General features: G+C 50.5%; 1 protein-coding gene across 1 annotated transcript; it reads left to right on the forward strand.

Moving 5' to 3' along the window:
- Positions 1–117: 117 nt before the first annotated feature.
- SRRM2 (serine/arginine repetitive matrix 2) lies at positions 118–12,028 on the forward strand. Its single transcript, XM_070362278.1, has 12 exons — positions 118–283; positions 3,411–3,682; positions 4,589–4,696; positions 4,884–5,048; positions 5,214–5,291; positions 5,703–5,765; positions 5,857–5,889; positions 6,111–6,161; positions 6,308–6,400; positions 6,486–6,764; positions 7,065–7,257; positions 8,571–12,028. The coding sequence occupies exons 2-10, from the start codon at positions 3,441–3,443 to the stop codon at positions 6,526–6,528; spliced, it is 876 nt and encodes a 291-aa protein (XP_070218379.1). The 5' UTR covers positions 118–283; positions 3,411–3,440; the 3' UTR covers positions 6,529–6,764; positions 7,065–7,257; positions 8,571–12,028.
- Positions 12,029–15,052: the final 3,024 nt, after the last annotated feature.

The following is a 15,052-nucleotide window of genomic DNA, read 5'->3' on the forward strand; positions in this document are numbered from 1 at the left end:
AAAGCCGCGGAGCGTACTACCGTTCCCGGCGGGCCTTGCGACGCGCGCGGTTGCGTGCTGACGCGTTTAGTTGGTCGTGCTGACGTGCAACGCGGCCCAGGCGGGGTGCGAGTGGCGCAGTCGGAGCCCGCTGCGGCCCCAGAGGAAGCGAGGAGGCGGCGGTGTCGGCTGAGTCGGGCGGACAGGCGAGGCTGGGCCGCGGCTCCAGGCCCCGAAGGACTCAGGAGCTCGATCTGCGGCAGCACCTCTCCCCCTCGGAGGCGGCGGGCGGAGGCGGCGGCGGGTGAGAGGGTTAGGGAGCGAGCGAGCCGGGTGGGGGAGGGGCGGCGGCCCCGGCGCCAGGCCAAAGCGCGCGGAGAACGGCCCAGGCCGCCGCGCGCACGCGCGCTCGCCGCCCCTAGCTCGCGCGGACGTCCCTGCTCGCCTGCCTCCCCTCCCCCTCTCCCGCGGTTCTTGTCGCGCGCGGGCTTTTATTCCCCCTCCCCCATGGCAACGGCGCGCGCCGCCGAGTGCACTAGGGCTCGCGCGCGTTCTCGGCGAGGAGTGGGTAGCGCGCGACTCGGGCTTCTCGTCTCCCGGACGCGTGCGGCGACGAGGCCCTGTTGCAGCTGTCCTTGCCGACATTTTGTTTGCGGGGAGGGGGCTGCGGCGGCGGGGGCCGGCTGTCGGCTCCTTTGCCCCGCTCCTCGCCGGCGTCCGGCCCGTCCGTCCCTACCCGGGGCTTGGGGTCTGGCCCTTAGCCTCCCAGACTACCGGGCGCCGCGCAGCCCCCTCCCCCATCCCTCAAGGCCGAAAATAGGTCTTGGCGGCTCAGCCTGTGCAAAGAAGGTCTTGAACTAGATGTCTCCTAGATTTCGGCATTTTGGATTCGTTACTGTCTGCCGTGAAGTATTAAGAAGCGAAGCGTTCAAAACGTTTTTTTTGTTGTTTTTAATTAAGTATTCAGTCTAGGTATGTTAAGGCAGACCACGTGCTCTTTTCTTTTTTTGCACCTTTTCATGATCTCCTCCAAAGTTGTGTTGAAGCTGGGGAGGCGGCTGCCAGCCCTTTCTTGAGAAAGCGCAGGGTTTTGTTATAATTTGACTCAAAACTCTTCCAGACCTTGGTTTTCACGCAAACGCTTATGTAAGATAGCTTTTGGGTCAAAAATTTTAAAAGTTGTGTTGTCTTTGCTTTTGAGTGTGTTGAATCTAGGCCTCTTTTACTGAGCCAGTACTTCAGCTTTTTGGGTTCCATAGTCCCTAGTCAGCTACTGTGGTGCCCCGTGCTGAACTTGATGTGCTTACGTATTACTTAGTTTCATTTTCCTGCACCGTCCGCTCCCTTTTTGGTGCGTTTCTTTCATTGACTGTCATAATACTGAATTTTAAGACTCCTTTTGTCTTGTTAGTTTAACATGTGATAATTCTCCAACAGAAAAAACTGCTTTTTATTTTCTTTTGCAGCTTGCTTTTACTATCTGCCTTTAGCTTGGGTGACTTTTGCATGCCCATAGTCCGTGGATCCCAGTTTTAAGTATCTCCATTTAGGTTTTGGTGATTTGTGTATATATATTATTGATACACCCTTCTTGTCCATCTGTCCTTTTGGAGCATTGTCTTGGATGCCATGGTATTCCTGTTTTTTGTTTGTTTTCTTTGCTGGGTCATTCTCTAAAAGTAGTCTGTTGTGATTGAATACCCTTTGCTTAGCAGCTGCTGGTTATCCTTTTCCAGGGAGTGGGAGGATTATTGTGTGAGGTGGTATGGAAGTGTGGGTGAATGGTTAAACCGAAGAATTAATTGCAGGTCAGAAGCTTTCTGCAAGGGAAGCAGAAACTAGGTAGGTTATAGAGAGCCAGAGAAAATCTAGCTTAAGAGTAAAGAGAAATTTTGAGAAAGTAAAGGCGAAGGTTGGAAGATTTCTTGTAGTATAAAGAAATTTTTCATTTCACACAATTTCGCTTGCCTTTCCTAGATTTAGCATCATCCTTTACCCCAATATGGTTATTTTTTTGTTTTGTTTTCAGATCTCTAGAGTCTGCAACTGGGATTGGGTAGGGACCCAGCCTTAGAGTTGAGGGGTAAGGGGTACCAAACTGTTCTAGAGATGAGCTGTCTTCTTTTTATTCAACATCTACCTATAAAGGGGGAGGTTAGTACATTTTTCCAGGAGTTTGTATAATGTTTCTTCCAGAGTATTTTAAATGAAACTTTCCTTTTTATCCAGTTCTGTGTTCTTTTCCTTCTGCCTTCACTAATATCTCCACTTTGTTCCTTGGGTTCTTTTCCTGGGGTCCTTTTCACTCACGCATTTCCCTTGTGACACTATCTTGGACAGGAGGAGTTGGAGAAGAAAGAGAGTACATAGAGCAGGAGAAAGGCATAGAGTCTGTAGGCAAAAAACCTAATCAGGAAAGAACTAGCATTTGAGGGTTTCTTCAGAGTCATGTGGGGCTGGATGAGAAAAACTAGGAAGTAAGGTAATGAGGGGACTGTTAAAGTCAACAGTTTGACTTTAATGAAGGAGAGGGAGAAAGAGTGGGGTTTTTGTGACTTAAGTGTGGGGAGAGGATGTAGAGAAGGTATGGGGAACAGTGGGACTAGAGGCCCCTTTGATACACATAGAGTGTTGAGTTGAAAACGCAATCTTTTAACAGGAGCTAGGGAGACTTGGGTGAGCCACAAACCATGTGAGAAATCCTATTGGGAAGGAAATTGAGGAAATAACATATCAGTCAGGATAGTTGATTGGACATGCCCCTTACCTGAGAGATGAAGTATATGAGGATTACGTATCTAGGCTTCATGTGTTTCTGCAGTGCGTGCTGGCCTTTTAGGTTAGGCCTCCTTTTGGATATCTAGGGGTTCTTGAGTCAATTTGTATTCATAATTTCTGACTACGTTCAGGGTAGCTAGCCTGAAATGCTTAGGTTAGTTCTTGGAAGACTCTAGACTTGACTGCAGGCCTTTGTGTGCCACAGATCTCTTTCTCTCTCTGTTTTTATTTTTTGTTGGTGTTTGTTGTGCCCTGTTTGGAGGCCTCAGTCAGTTGCCAGGGGTTAGGAATCAGAATAGTTGGTAAAGATATCACTTGTGCATATTGGGTTCAAAGGAGAATAAAGGGATAGTGTGGAGAAATTTGGGAGAAATTGGATCTTTGGGGTGGGTAAGGAAAAGCTAGGTACAAACAAGTGGCTTTTGCACACTGAGGGTAAAGACTGTAAGAGTTGGTCTTGATTTGGTAGAAAGAAAGTGAGGGAAGGATGAAGGAAGGGTTTGTTTAGGAGACCAGGAGGATTATGCAGCCAAAGGAGGTTTAGTGTGGAGAGACCTGTTGAAGTAGGTTTGAAGAAGAGCAGGGATTTGGGTGGTGGTGAGTGGCTAGTTTGGGGCCAGGGGCCTGACCCGTGTCTCCCCGCTCCCCCTCAGGAGCGGTGGTGCCCCCCCGGGCACGGGGCCATGTACAACGGGATCGGGCTGCCGACGCCCCGGGGCAGCGGCACCAACGGCTACGTCCAGCGCAACCTGTCCCTGGTGCGGGGCCGCCGGGGTGAGCGGCCTGACTACAAGGGAGAGGAGGAACTGCGGCGCCTGGAGGCTGCCCTGGTGAAGCGGCCTAATCCTGACATCCTGGACCACGAGCGCAAGCGGCGCGTGGAGCTGCGATGCCTCGAGCTGGAGGAGATGATGGAGGAGCAGGGGTGAGGGAGGTCTGGGGGAGAGCCACGCACCCAGCGAGTGCAGAGCCGGGGAGTTAGGTGGGCTGTAGGGAGCGTTGGGCAAGTTGAAAGAGGCCTGGAGAGAAGTGAGTTGTAGGAGGGGAGGTGGTAAAGAAGATAGCGAATTGAAAGGAGTTGAGGGGCAGTTCAAAGTGAAACCTGTGTCTGGAACATAAAAGGGAGCCTGAGGGAGTCTGAATTATTTAGATGAAGGCACAGGGGGAATGAGGGGGGCCATTGAGAAATACATGCTTTAAGGGAGAGGTGGGGAAGCAGACCAGGCAAGACACAAGAGCTTGGTAAGCTGATATGTGTTGTCATTGGTAGAGAAAAGGAAGGTGAATGGATGTAAGGGTTGAGGCCTTTGAGAGTAGCAAAGGAAAGAAAACAGGAAATTGGAATAACACCTGGATAAAGGGGATCATGAGTTGGGTAGGGAAGTGAGATTTGTGGAAAAGGAGCACGTTCAGGCAGAAAACCTTTTAGAGCAGTGGTTTTCAAACTTCAGCAGTGGCGTCCCCCCTGTTTTTTGTTTTTTTTTTTTTTGACAATGCATGTTACTTTGGAATCCCATGAAATGAAAGACCTGTTCATGTTGATTGAAGTTGGGGAGGAACACTTGGAACTCTGCCTGCTTAACTTTCCTCTTTTGGCCCCGGAGTGTAGCATGTTTAAAATCCACTGTTCTAGAGGGTGTAGTCAGTGCAGGGAAGAAAGATTACAGGAAAAGAGCAGAATTTGAAAGGAGGGCCCTTTGGGTGACAGTGAGTGAAACATTTATGTGTGCATGGAAAGGGAAGGGGTCCTGCTGGGAACGAGGGAATTGTAAACCCGGGTCTGGGGAGAGTGTCTGGTCAGGCTCTAACCTTGAAGGCTTTTGTTCTTCAGGTACGAGGAACAGCAAATTCAGGAAAAAGTGGCGACCTTTCGACTCATGTTGCTGGAGAAGGATGTGAACCCTGGGGGGAAGGAGGAGAACCCAGGGCAGAGGCCAGCGTGAGTGTTTCCCTCTCCATTTTCTCTGGACTCTCTTCTGCTTTTGCTGTTCTCTCTCCTTACTGTGGACTTTCTCCCTGCTCTCTGCCTTTTCTCATGGCTGTTTGGTCCATGCCTGCAATTGTGTGAATATGACTCTGCATTTTGTTGTCTATCTCCTTTAGACCTTTGACCTTTTCTTCTCTAGGGTAACTGAGACTCACCAGTTGGCAGAATTGAATGAGAAGAAGAATGAGCGACTCCGAGCTGCCTTTGGCATCAGTGATTCCTATGTGGATGGCAGCTCTTTTGATCCCCAGCGTCGTGCTCGAGAAGCTAAACAACCAGCTCCTGAGCCTCCCAAACCTTACAGGTACACGAGATTAGTGTCAGTTTCTCTTCCTGATTCTAAGTGCTTTGCTCCATTTTTTGTGTGTGGATTATTTCTTCTCATATTCTTAAGATTTTGTTCTGAAGTTGAAATGTCTCAGAAAATTCATCTTAGCACCCATCTTTGCTTCTTTTCATCTTCACTCAGCCTTGTCCGGGAGTCTAGCAGTTCTCGCTCACCAACGCCAAAGCAAAAGAAGAAGAAAAAGAAGAAAGATCGAGGACGGTAAGTTAGTTGGAAAGTTATTTTAGTAGCCAGAGGACCGCACCTGTCAGGCTTTTTCTCTTTGGAAATAGAGGATTTTTATTTCTAGGAAGCAGGAGGGAGTTGTCAGGAAAGTCAGGGAAGAGGAATTAACATTCAGGTCTCAGCTGAGAGCAAAAATATGTGTGCTGCTTCAGTGGGGAAGGGTTGATTGTGCAGCTGTACAAAATTGATCAGAATTTTGGTACTGTTCTGTTTTGAGGTTTGTTGTTATAGGTACTTATGCTGCTTAGAGAGTAAAGTTCTGGGTGTAGATCTGGCACATAGGTGCTGTTGGAGTTGTTCTGTGCAGCCTTCTGAGGATGGATCGTAAGTAGGGTGGGCCAGGGAAGGAGGCAAGCCGAATGACCCTGTTTCTGAACCCATGTTTAGCAGGTCAGAGAGCAGCTCTCCTCGACGAGAGAGGAAGAAGAGTTCTAAGAAGAAGAAGCACAGGTATGAGGTGGGCGTACATGGAGTGATGGGAGAAGCTTGGTGAGTTCAGGCATAGATAATGGTTTATGTTTTATTTATTTTTTATCCACAGGTCAGAATCTGAATCCAAGAAAAGGAAGCATAGGTAAGAGCTCTTTGTGGCATAGGGAGGACAGTGGCACATGAAGTGGTGAGCCATTGCTACCTGATGGCTTTGTTTGCTCTTTTTTTTTTTTCTCCTTAAAGCTCAGTTCCTTGATTCCCTGCTGGTGATTCTCCTGAATGACAGTTCTTCCCTTTCTACTTTTGCTTGTTTTTTTCTTTAAAAATGATTTTTATTTTAAATAATTTTGCCTTATTTCCCAGGTCTCCTACTCCAAAGAGCAAACGTAAATCTAAGGACAAGAAGCGGAAGCGGTGAGTAAATTAGAGGGAAATTAGCTTAATGGGTAGATGAGTGCCACTTGGGGATAGGGCAGTCCAGTAGAAGGTTGAGGGATGGATAAGGGGAACCTTGTAGACCTTTGACAGTACCCTGAGCTGTGATATTGGTCTTTCTGCAGATCTCGAAGTACAACTCCAGCCCCCAAGAGCCGACGGGCCCACCGTTCAACTTCTGCTGACTCTGCTTCTTCTTCAGATACTTCCCGCAGTCGGTAAGGGGTGGTCCAGGAGGAAGGGAGGGAGAGGGACTTGTGGGTTAATCAATTTAATATTTATTGAGCGCCCACGGTGTGCTAGGCGCTGCACAGACCATTCGGAAGACACGGTCCCTGCCCTCTAGGAGCTGACAGGCTAAAGCAACAGGATGGACAGACATATACATTTCCCCTTCTCTTTTTTTTTGTTTTTTTGTTTTTGTTTATTTTATTTATTTTGTTATTTTTTGTTTTGTTCTGATATATATGGACTGCCAGAATAGGGGGGGTGGTGGTTTGTTCGTGGTGTCTGGGGGAGGAAGGAATCCTTACCCTGGCTTCCTTAATCGGGGAAGGCTTCCTGAAGGAGGTGGGCTCAGAGGTGAGTGGTGAATGAAGCGGGTAGGGAATGGACTGGGTGGAGGGTTCTGGGAGGTTTGGGGGAGGTAAATATGAAGGGGTAGAGGGAGAATATTTTTTGGGGATTGATGTTGAGAAGAGAAGGAGCAAAATGAACTGGACCTGAATTTCAATATGAGTAATTTGAATCTTGTGAGTGAGAGAAGGTTTTTTGGAGGAGGGTTATAGTCAGGAAAGGTAGATGGGAGCTGGGGAGGGGGTTTTCTGTTCTCTCCTGAACTGATTTTCTTTCTCTCTTCCCGTCCTCAATTACCTCTCGCAGGTCTCGAAGTGCTGCAGCTAAAACCCATACAACTGCCTTGACTGGACGAAGTCCTTCGCCTGCTTTGGGGCGTCGAGGGGAGGGAGATGTACCTCCCAGGGAACCAGGTACTACCAACATAGGGCAGCCTAGTAGTCCGGAGCCTTCTACAAAGCAGCCTAGCAGTCCCTGTGAAGACAAAGACAAGAAGGAGGTATGTTCCTGAATTAATGGATGTTCTTGGGGTTGCAAGGCTGTGGATTCAGGATAGCTGTTCAGAGTTAAGGAAAAAGTAAGATCAAGTTTTGTTTTCTGATTTGTCTCTTGGTATTCATAAAGTTCTCTTTTGCATCTGCAAATCATTTAGAATTGTGACTTTCAAACTTCACTAGGTATTAATAATAGATTTTCCCTTACTATTTTGTTTGTAAATGTAAGATAAAACTCGGAACAAAAAATTTTCTTTACACCTATTAGCCATTTACTATTCAGTGTCTCTAGTATTTATTTCATTAAATGCTGGTTGTGGCTTACTAAAATTTCTCAGTCCGCTGAGTTGCTGCTTGCAGTCTGAAAACTACTTTTGGAAATATTTTCTCCATACCTTTTCTTTTATACTTGCTGCTGCTGCAAAGTCTCTTCAGTCGTGTCCGACTCTGTGCGACCCCATAGGCGGCAGCCCACCAGGCTCCGCTGTCCCTGGGATTCTCCAGGCAAGAACACTGGAGTGGGTTGCCATTTCCTTCTCCAATGCATGAAAGTGGAAAGTGAAAGTGAAGTCACTCAGTCGTGTCCGACTCTTAGCGACCCCATGGACTGCAGCCTACCAGGCTCCTCTGTCCATGGGATTTTCCAGGCAGGAGTACTGGAGTGGGTTGCTATTGCCTTCTCTGTTTATACTTGCTATTCTAATTCAGACCCTAATCATGTTTTCTTATTTCTATCATCACAATATATTTTTAATTGCTCTTTGATAAAGTTGTAGCTCTCCTGTTATTTTTCACATTCTCCAGAGTTGCTTTTCCAAACTGCAAGTTCGATCACCTCAGAAGCATAATTTACTTCCTATTTCTCTTGGATTATGTTTTAAGGTTTTTATAACTTGGTCTCTTTTTCTGTGTTTTCCTATACTTTATCCTAGTTTTTGTTATTCACGTGCCATGTTCTCAAACAGTTTTTTCCCTTTAATGTAGTTATTTTTAAAGGGTAAAGTCAGTTACTTTGGGAAGTTGCTTTATCTTTATATTTAAAAATATTCTTCTGCAGTCAGCATGTTATAGTGGTTGTTGTGAACTAATAGTACATTAGATTGCATTGTTTTTTCTAGATTATATGACTTTTGAGATTATTATAGACTCTGTTTTCATATGTTTTTAACTGTATTTTGTACTGTGTGATTATTGAATGAATGTGACTGCCTGTGGTGAGGAAAAGGTGTTTCATTGGAAGGGGTGTTGGGACTTTACAGATGATAGGAAGTTTTGGTGCTTACATTATCCCTACCCCTACTCTCTTTTCCACTCTTAGAAATCTGCAGTTCGACCTAGTCCCTCTCCGGAAAGGAGCAACACAGGGCCAGAACCACCGGCTCCCACTCTGCTCCTTGCTGAGCAACATGGCGGCTCCCCACAACCCCTTGCAACAACCCCCTTAAGTCAGGAGCCAGTGAACCCCCCTTCTGAGGCTTCTCCAGCCCAGGGTCATTCACCACCTAAGTCTCCTGAGAAACCTCCCCAATCTTCTTCAGAGAGCTGCCCACCATCCCCTCAACCTACCAAAGTTTCTCGGCATGCCAGCTCTTCCCCTGAAAGCCCTAAACCGGCACCAGCTCCTGGGTCCCGCCGAGAGAGTTCTTCTCCTGCATCCAAGAGTCGCTCTCATGGCCGAGCAAAACGGGCTAAGTCACATTCTCATACTCCTTCCCGTAGGGTGGGGAGGTCCCGTAGTCCTACCACCAATAAGAGGGGGCGGTCTCGGTCTCGAACCCCTACCAAGAGAGGGCATTCTCGGTCCCGGTCACCTCAGTGGCGTAGATCACGTTCTGCACAGAGGTGGGGACGATCTAGAAGCCCCCAGCGACGTGGCCGCTCTAGGTCTCCTCAGCGGCCAGGCTGGTCCAGGAGCAGAAATGCACAGAGAAGAGGCAGGTCTAGATCAGCAAGACGAGGCAGGTCACACTCTAGATCCCCTGCAACTAGGGGCAGATCTCGTTCCAGAACACCTGCCCGGAGAGGCAGGTCTCGGTCTAGAACACCTGCCAGGCGGAGGTCACGATCTAGAACACCCGCCAGGCGGAGGTCACGATCTAGAACACCCGCCCGGAGAGGCAGGTCTCGGTCTAGAACACCTACTAGGCGCAGATCTAGAACCCGATCACCTGTACGACGGAGGTCTCGTAGTAGATCACCAGCCAGGAGAAGTGGCAGGTCACGTTCCAGAACCCCAGCCAGGCGTGGGCGCTCACGCTCTAGAACACCAGCAAGACGAAGTGGCCGGTCACGCTCTAGAACGCCAGCTAGACGAAGTGGCCGGTCACGCTCTAGAACCCCAAACAGGAGAGGGAGATCACAGTCTAGGACACCAGCAAGACGGGGAAGATCCCGTAGTAGAAGCCTAGTTAGACGGGGACGATCTCACTCTAGAACACCACAAAGAAGGGGCAGGTCTGGCTCATCATCAGAGCGGAAGAACAAATCCCGCACATCACAGAGAAGGAGCAGGTCCAACTCAAGTCCAGAAATGAAGAAATCGCGGCTTTCTTCTAGGCGGAGCAGGTCTCTCTCTTCACCAAGGTCCAAAGCAAAATCCCGTTTGTCTGTGAGGCGAAGCCTTTCAGAGTCCTCTCCGTGCCCTAAACAAAAGTCTCAGACACCACCAAGGCGCAGTCGCTCTGGATCATCCCAACGCAAAGCTAAATCCAGAACGCCACTGAGACGAAGTCGCTCTGGTTCTTCTCCGCCTGGTAATCAGAAATCTAAAACACCATCAAGGCAAAGTCATTCCAGTTCATCTCCTCAACCTAAAATGAAGTCTGGAACGCCACCAAGGCAAGGGTCCGTAACAAGTCCCCAGATAAATGAAGAGTCTGCAACGCCACAGAGAGGGAGCCGTTCGGAATCATCACCTGACCCTGAGGTGAAGTCTAGGACCCCTTCGAGACATAGCTGCTCTGGGTCTTCTCCTTCTAGGGTGAAATCTGGCACACCTCCAAGACGGAGCCGATCTGGGTCGTCATCTCCACAACCCAAAGTGAAGGCAGTAACATCACCAGTCCAAAGCCATTCTGGCTTCTCTTCTCCAAGTCCTAGTAGGATGACATCTAAAACACCTCCAAGGCAAAGCAGATCAGTGTCTCCATGCTCTAAGACAGAATCTAGGTTGTTGCAAAGACACAGCCATTCTAGATCTTCCTCTCCAGATACCAAAGTGAAACCTGGAACACCACCAAGACAAAGTCACTCAGGGTCTACTTCGCCGTGCCCCAAAGCAAAGCCCCAAACTCCACCAGGGCATAATCTTGGATCAAAGTCCCCATGTTCCCAAGAGAAGTCTAAAGATTCACTAGCACAGAGTTGCTCTGAATCCTTCTCCCTCTGTCCAGGAGTCAAGTCTAGCACACCACCCTCATTTCTGCAACAGAAAGGACAATCTCCAACTTCACCAGACTCCAGATCTGGTACTTCAAGCCCAGAAATGAGACCAAGTCATTCTGAGTCTCCATATCTGCAGAGCAAATCTCAAACACCTCCTAAGGGCAGCTGCTCTAGGTCCTCATCTCCAGTCGCTGAGCTGGCACCCAGATCTCCAACAAGAGGTGAATTGTCAGCAAGTCCTAGACTGAAATCCGAAATATCTCCAGAACAGAGCAGGTCCCAGTCTGACTCTTTCTCATATCCTGCCATAGACTCTAAATCTTTTCTGGGGCAGAGCAGATTAGAGCCTTCTGAATCAAAAGAAAAAACTGGCTTACTCCTGCAGGAGGATGTTAGTGCATCACCTCCAAGACTAAGAGACAAATTGAGTCCTCCTCCAGTGCAGAATAGGCCTGAGTCCTCACCAATACTCAGAGATACCCCTAGAACTCCATCAAGGGAAAGAGGTGGTGGTGTTAGGTTATCTCCAGATACAAAAGACCAAAGTTCTGCATTAGCTAAGCCAAGCCAAGATGAAGAATTAATGGAGGTAGTAGAGAAATCTGAAGAATCATCAAACCAAGTTCTGCCGCATTTGTCTCCAGAACGTAAAGAAACTGCTGGAAGTAATGTTGAATCATCTCCAGAAATAGAAAGGCCTGCTGTACCTTTGACTCTTGACCAAAGCCAGTTGCAGGCTTCTTCGGAAGAAGTCCCTGCAATGGCCTCAGCTTGGAGCGGGCCACCCTTTTCTCCAGAACATAAAGAACTGTCAAACTCTCCTCCCAGGGAGAATAGCTTTGGATCACCTTTAGAATTTAGAAACTCAGGAGGCCCTGTTGCAGAAATGAATACTGGATTTTCTCCTGAGGGTAAAGATTTGAATGGACCTTTTCCTAATCAGCTAGAGACAGATCCATCTCTAGATGTGAAAGAACAATCAACAAGGTCCTCCAGACACAGCAGCTCTGAGTTATCCCCAGATGTGGTAGAAAAAGCAGGAATGTCTTCAAACCAGAGTGTGTCTTCACCAGTACTTGATGCTATACCCAGAACACCTTCAAGGGAAAGAAGTAGTTCTGCATCTTCTCCTGAACTGAAAGATGGCTTACCCAGAACTCCCTCAAGGAGAAGCAGGTCTGGGTCTTCCCCAGGACTTAGAGATGGATCTGGGACTCCTTCCAGGCACAGCCTATCTGGGTCGTCTCCCGGAATGAAAGATATACCTAGAACACCATCCAGGGGGAGAAGTGAATGTGATTCCTCTCCAGAACCAAAAGCTTTGCCTCAGACTCCTAGGCCAAGGAGTCGTTCTCCATCTTCCCCGGAGCTCAACAATAAGTGTCTTACCCCTCAGAGAGAGAGAAGTGGGTCAGAGTCATCAGTTGAACAGAAGACTGTGGCTAGGACACCTCTTGGGCAGAGACGTCGGTCTGGATCTTCTCAGGAACTCGATGGGAAACCCAGTGCATCCCCTCAGGAGAGAAGTGAGTCAGACTCTTCTCCAGATTCTAAAGCTAAGATACGAATGCCACTCAGGCAGAGGAGTCACTCTGGATCCTCTCCGGAGGTGGACAGCAAATCCCGGCCTTCTCCTCGGCGTAGCAGGTCTGGCTCATCCCCTGAGGTTAAAGAGAAGCCAAGAGCAGCACCCAGGGCACAGAGTGGTTCTGATTCCTCTCCTGAACCCAAGGCTCCTGCCCCTCGAGTCCTTCCAAGACGAAGCAGATCAGGTTCATCAAGCAAAGGCAGAGGCCCTTCTCCTGAAGGAAGCAGCAGTTCCGAGTCCTCTCCAGAACACCCTCCCAAATCCAGAACTGCTAGAAGAAGCTCTCGGTCATCACCAGAGCCCAAGACTAAGTCTCGTACTCCGCCGCGGCGTCGCAGCTCCCGGTCATCTCCTGAGCTGACTAGGAAGGCCCGGCTCTCCCGTAGGAGCCGTTCTGCGTCATCCTCACCAGAGACCCGCTCTAGAACTCCCCCAAGACGCCGAAGAAGTCCCTCAGTGTCTTCCCCAGAGCCGGCTGAAAAGTCGAGATCCTCACGCCGGCGGCGTTCAGCATCCTCTCCACGCACTAAGACAACTTCAAGGAGAGGCCGTTCTCCTTCACCAAAGCCTCGTGGGCTCCAGAGGTCCCGTTCCCGCTCGAGGAGGGAGAAAACCAGGGCCACTCGACGTCGGGATAGGTCTGGATCTTCTCAGTCAACCTCTCGGAGAAGACAGAGGAGCCGGTCGAGGTCTCGGGTTACTCGCCGTCGGAGGGGAGGCTCTGGTTACCATTCAAGATCTCCTGCTCGGCAGGAGAGTTCCAGAACCTCCTCTCGACGTCGCAGAGGTCGCTCTCGGACACCCCCAACCAGTCGGAAGCGTTCCCGCTCACGCACATCACCAGCACCGTGGAAACGCTCCAGGTCTCGGGCTTCTCCAGCTACCCACCGGCGATCCAGGTCCAGAACACCCCTGGTTAGCCGAAGGAGGTCCAGGTCTCGAACCTCACCAGTCAGTCGGAGACGATCCAGGTCCCGGACATCAGTGACTAGACGAAGATCCCGATCAAGAGCTTCGCCCGTGAGTCGAAGGCGATCTAGGTCCAGAACACCACCAGTAACCCGCCGACGTTCAAGGTCGAGAACACCGACCCGCCGGCGTTCCCGTTCTAGAACGCCACCAGTGACTCGAAGAAGGTCCAGATCTAGGACTCCACCAGTAACCAGAAGGCGATCTCGAAGCCGAACCTCCCCTATCGCTCGCAGAAGATCGAGATCCAGAACATCCCCAGTCACCCGAAGGAGATCACGATCTCGCACTTCTCCAGTAACTCGAAGGAGGTCTCGCTCGCGAACCTCTCCAGTGACACGCCGCCGATCGAGGTCCCGAACTCCTCCAGCTATTCGGCGCCGCTCCAGGTCTCGAACCCCATTGCTGCCACGAAAGCGCTCTCGGAGTCGCTCGCCACTTGCTATTCGCCGCCGTTCCCGATCCCGTACTCCACGAACAACTCGGGGCAAACGGTCCTTAACAAGATCTCCTCCGGCCATCCGCAGGCGTTCTGCCTCTGGAAGCAGTTCCGATCGATCACGTTCTGCTACTCCTCCAGCAACAAGAAACCATTCTGGTTCTCGGACACCTCCTGTAGCTCTCAATAGCTCCAGAATGGGCTGCTTCAGCCGTCCTAGCATGTCACCAACTCCTCTTGACCGCTGTAGGTCACCCGGAGTGCTTGAGCCCCTCGGCAGCTCCAGAACACCCATGTCTGTCCTGCAGCAAGCTGGCGGTTCCATGATGGATGGTCCAGGTCCCCGAATTCCTGATCATCCGAGAGCATCTGTACCTGAAAACCATGCTCAGTCAAGAATTGCACTTGCCCTGACGGCCATCAGCCTTGGCACTGCTCGGCCGCCTCCGTCCATGTCTGCCGCTGGCCTTGCTGCGAGAATGTCCCAGGTTCCAGCTCCAGTGCCTCTCATGAGTCTCCGAACGGCCCCTGCAGCCAGTCTTGCCAGCAGGATCCCTGCAGCCTCTGCAGCAGCCATGAACCTGGCCAGCGCCAGGACACCTGCCCTCCCCTCAGCAGTCAACTTGGCTGACTCCAGAACACCAGCTGCAGCAGCAGCCATGAACTTGGCCAGCCCCAGAACAGCGGTGGCACCTTCGGCTGTGAACCTCGCTGACCCTCGTACTCCCACAGCCCCAGCTGTGAATCTAGCAGGAGCCAGAACCCCTGCTGCTTTGGCAGCTCTGAGTCTCACGGGTTCTGGCACAGCTCCAACTGCTGCAAACTATCCGTCCAGCTCCAGAGCACCCCAGGCTCCAGCCCCTGCAAACCTGGTGGGTCCTAGGTCTGCACATGCCACAGCACCTGTGAATATCGCCAGCTCAAGAACCCCTCCAGCCTTGGCCCCTGCAAACCTCACTAGTGCTAGAATGGCTCCAGCCTTGTCTGGTGCAAACCTCACCAGCCCCAGGGTGCCCCTCTCTGCCTATGAGCGTGTTAGTGGGAGAACCTCACCACCACTCCTTGACCGAGCCAGGTCCAGAACCCCACCAGGGGGCCCAGGCTCCAGAACCCCGCCATCTGCCCCAAGCCAGTCTAGAGTGACCTCTGAGAGGGCTCCATCTCCTGCTTCTAGAATGGTCCAGGCTCCTTCACAGTCTGCTCTTCCTCCAGCTCAAGATCGGCCTAGGTCCCCTGTGCCATCTGCTTTTTCTGACCAATCTCGATCTTTGCTTGCCCAGACCACCCCTGTAGCAGGGTCGCAGTCCCTTTCCTCTGGGACGGTGGCAAAGACCACGTCCTCTGCTGGTGACCACAATGGCATGCTCTCTGGCCCTGTCCCCGGGGTGTCCCACCCAGAGGGTGGGGAACCACCCGCCTG

Source organism: Bos mutus, chromosome 25 (genome assembly GCF_027580195.1).
Source record: "Bos mutus isolate GX-2022 chromosome 25, NWIPB_WYAK_1.1, whole genome shotgun sequence".
Classification (NCBI taxonomy): Eukaryota; Metazoa; Chordata; class Mammalia; order Artiodactyla; family Bovidae; genus Bos; species Bos mutus.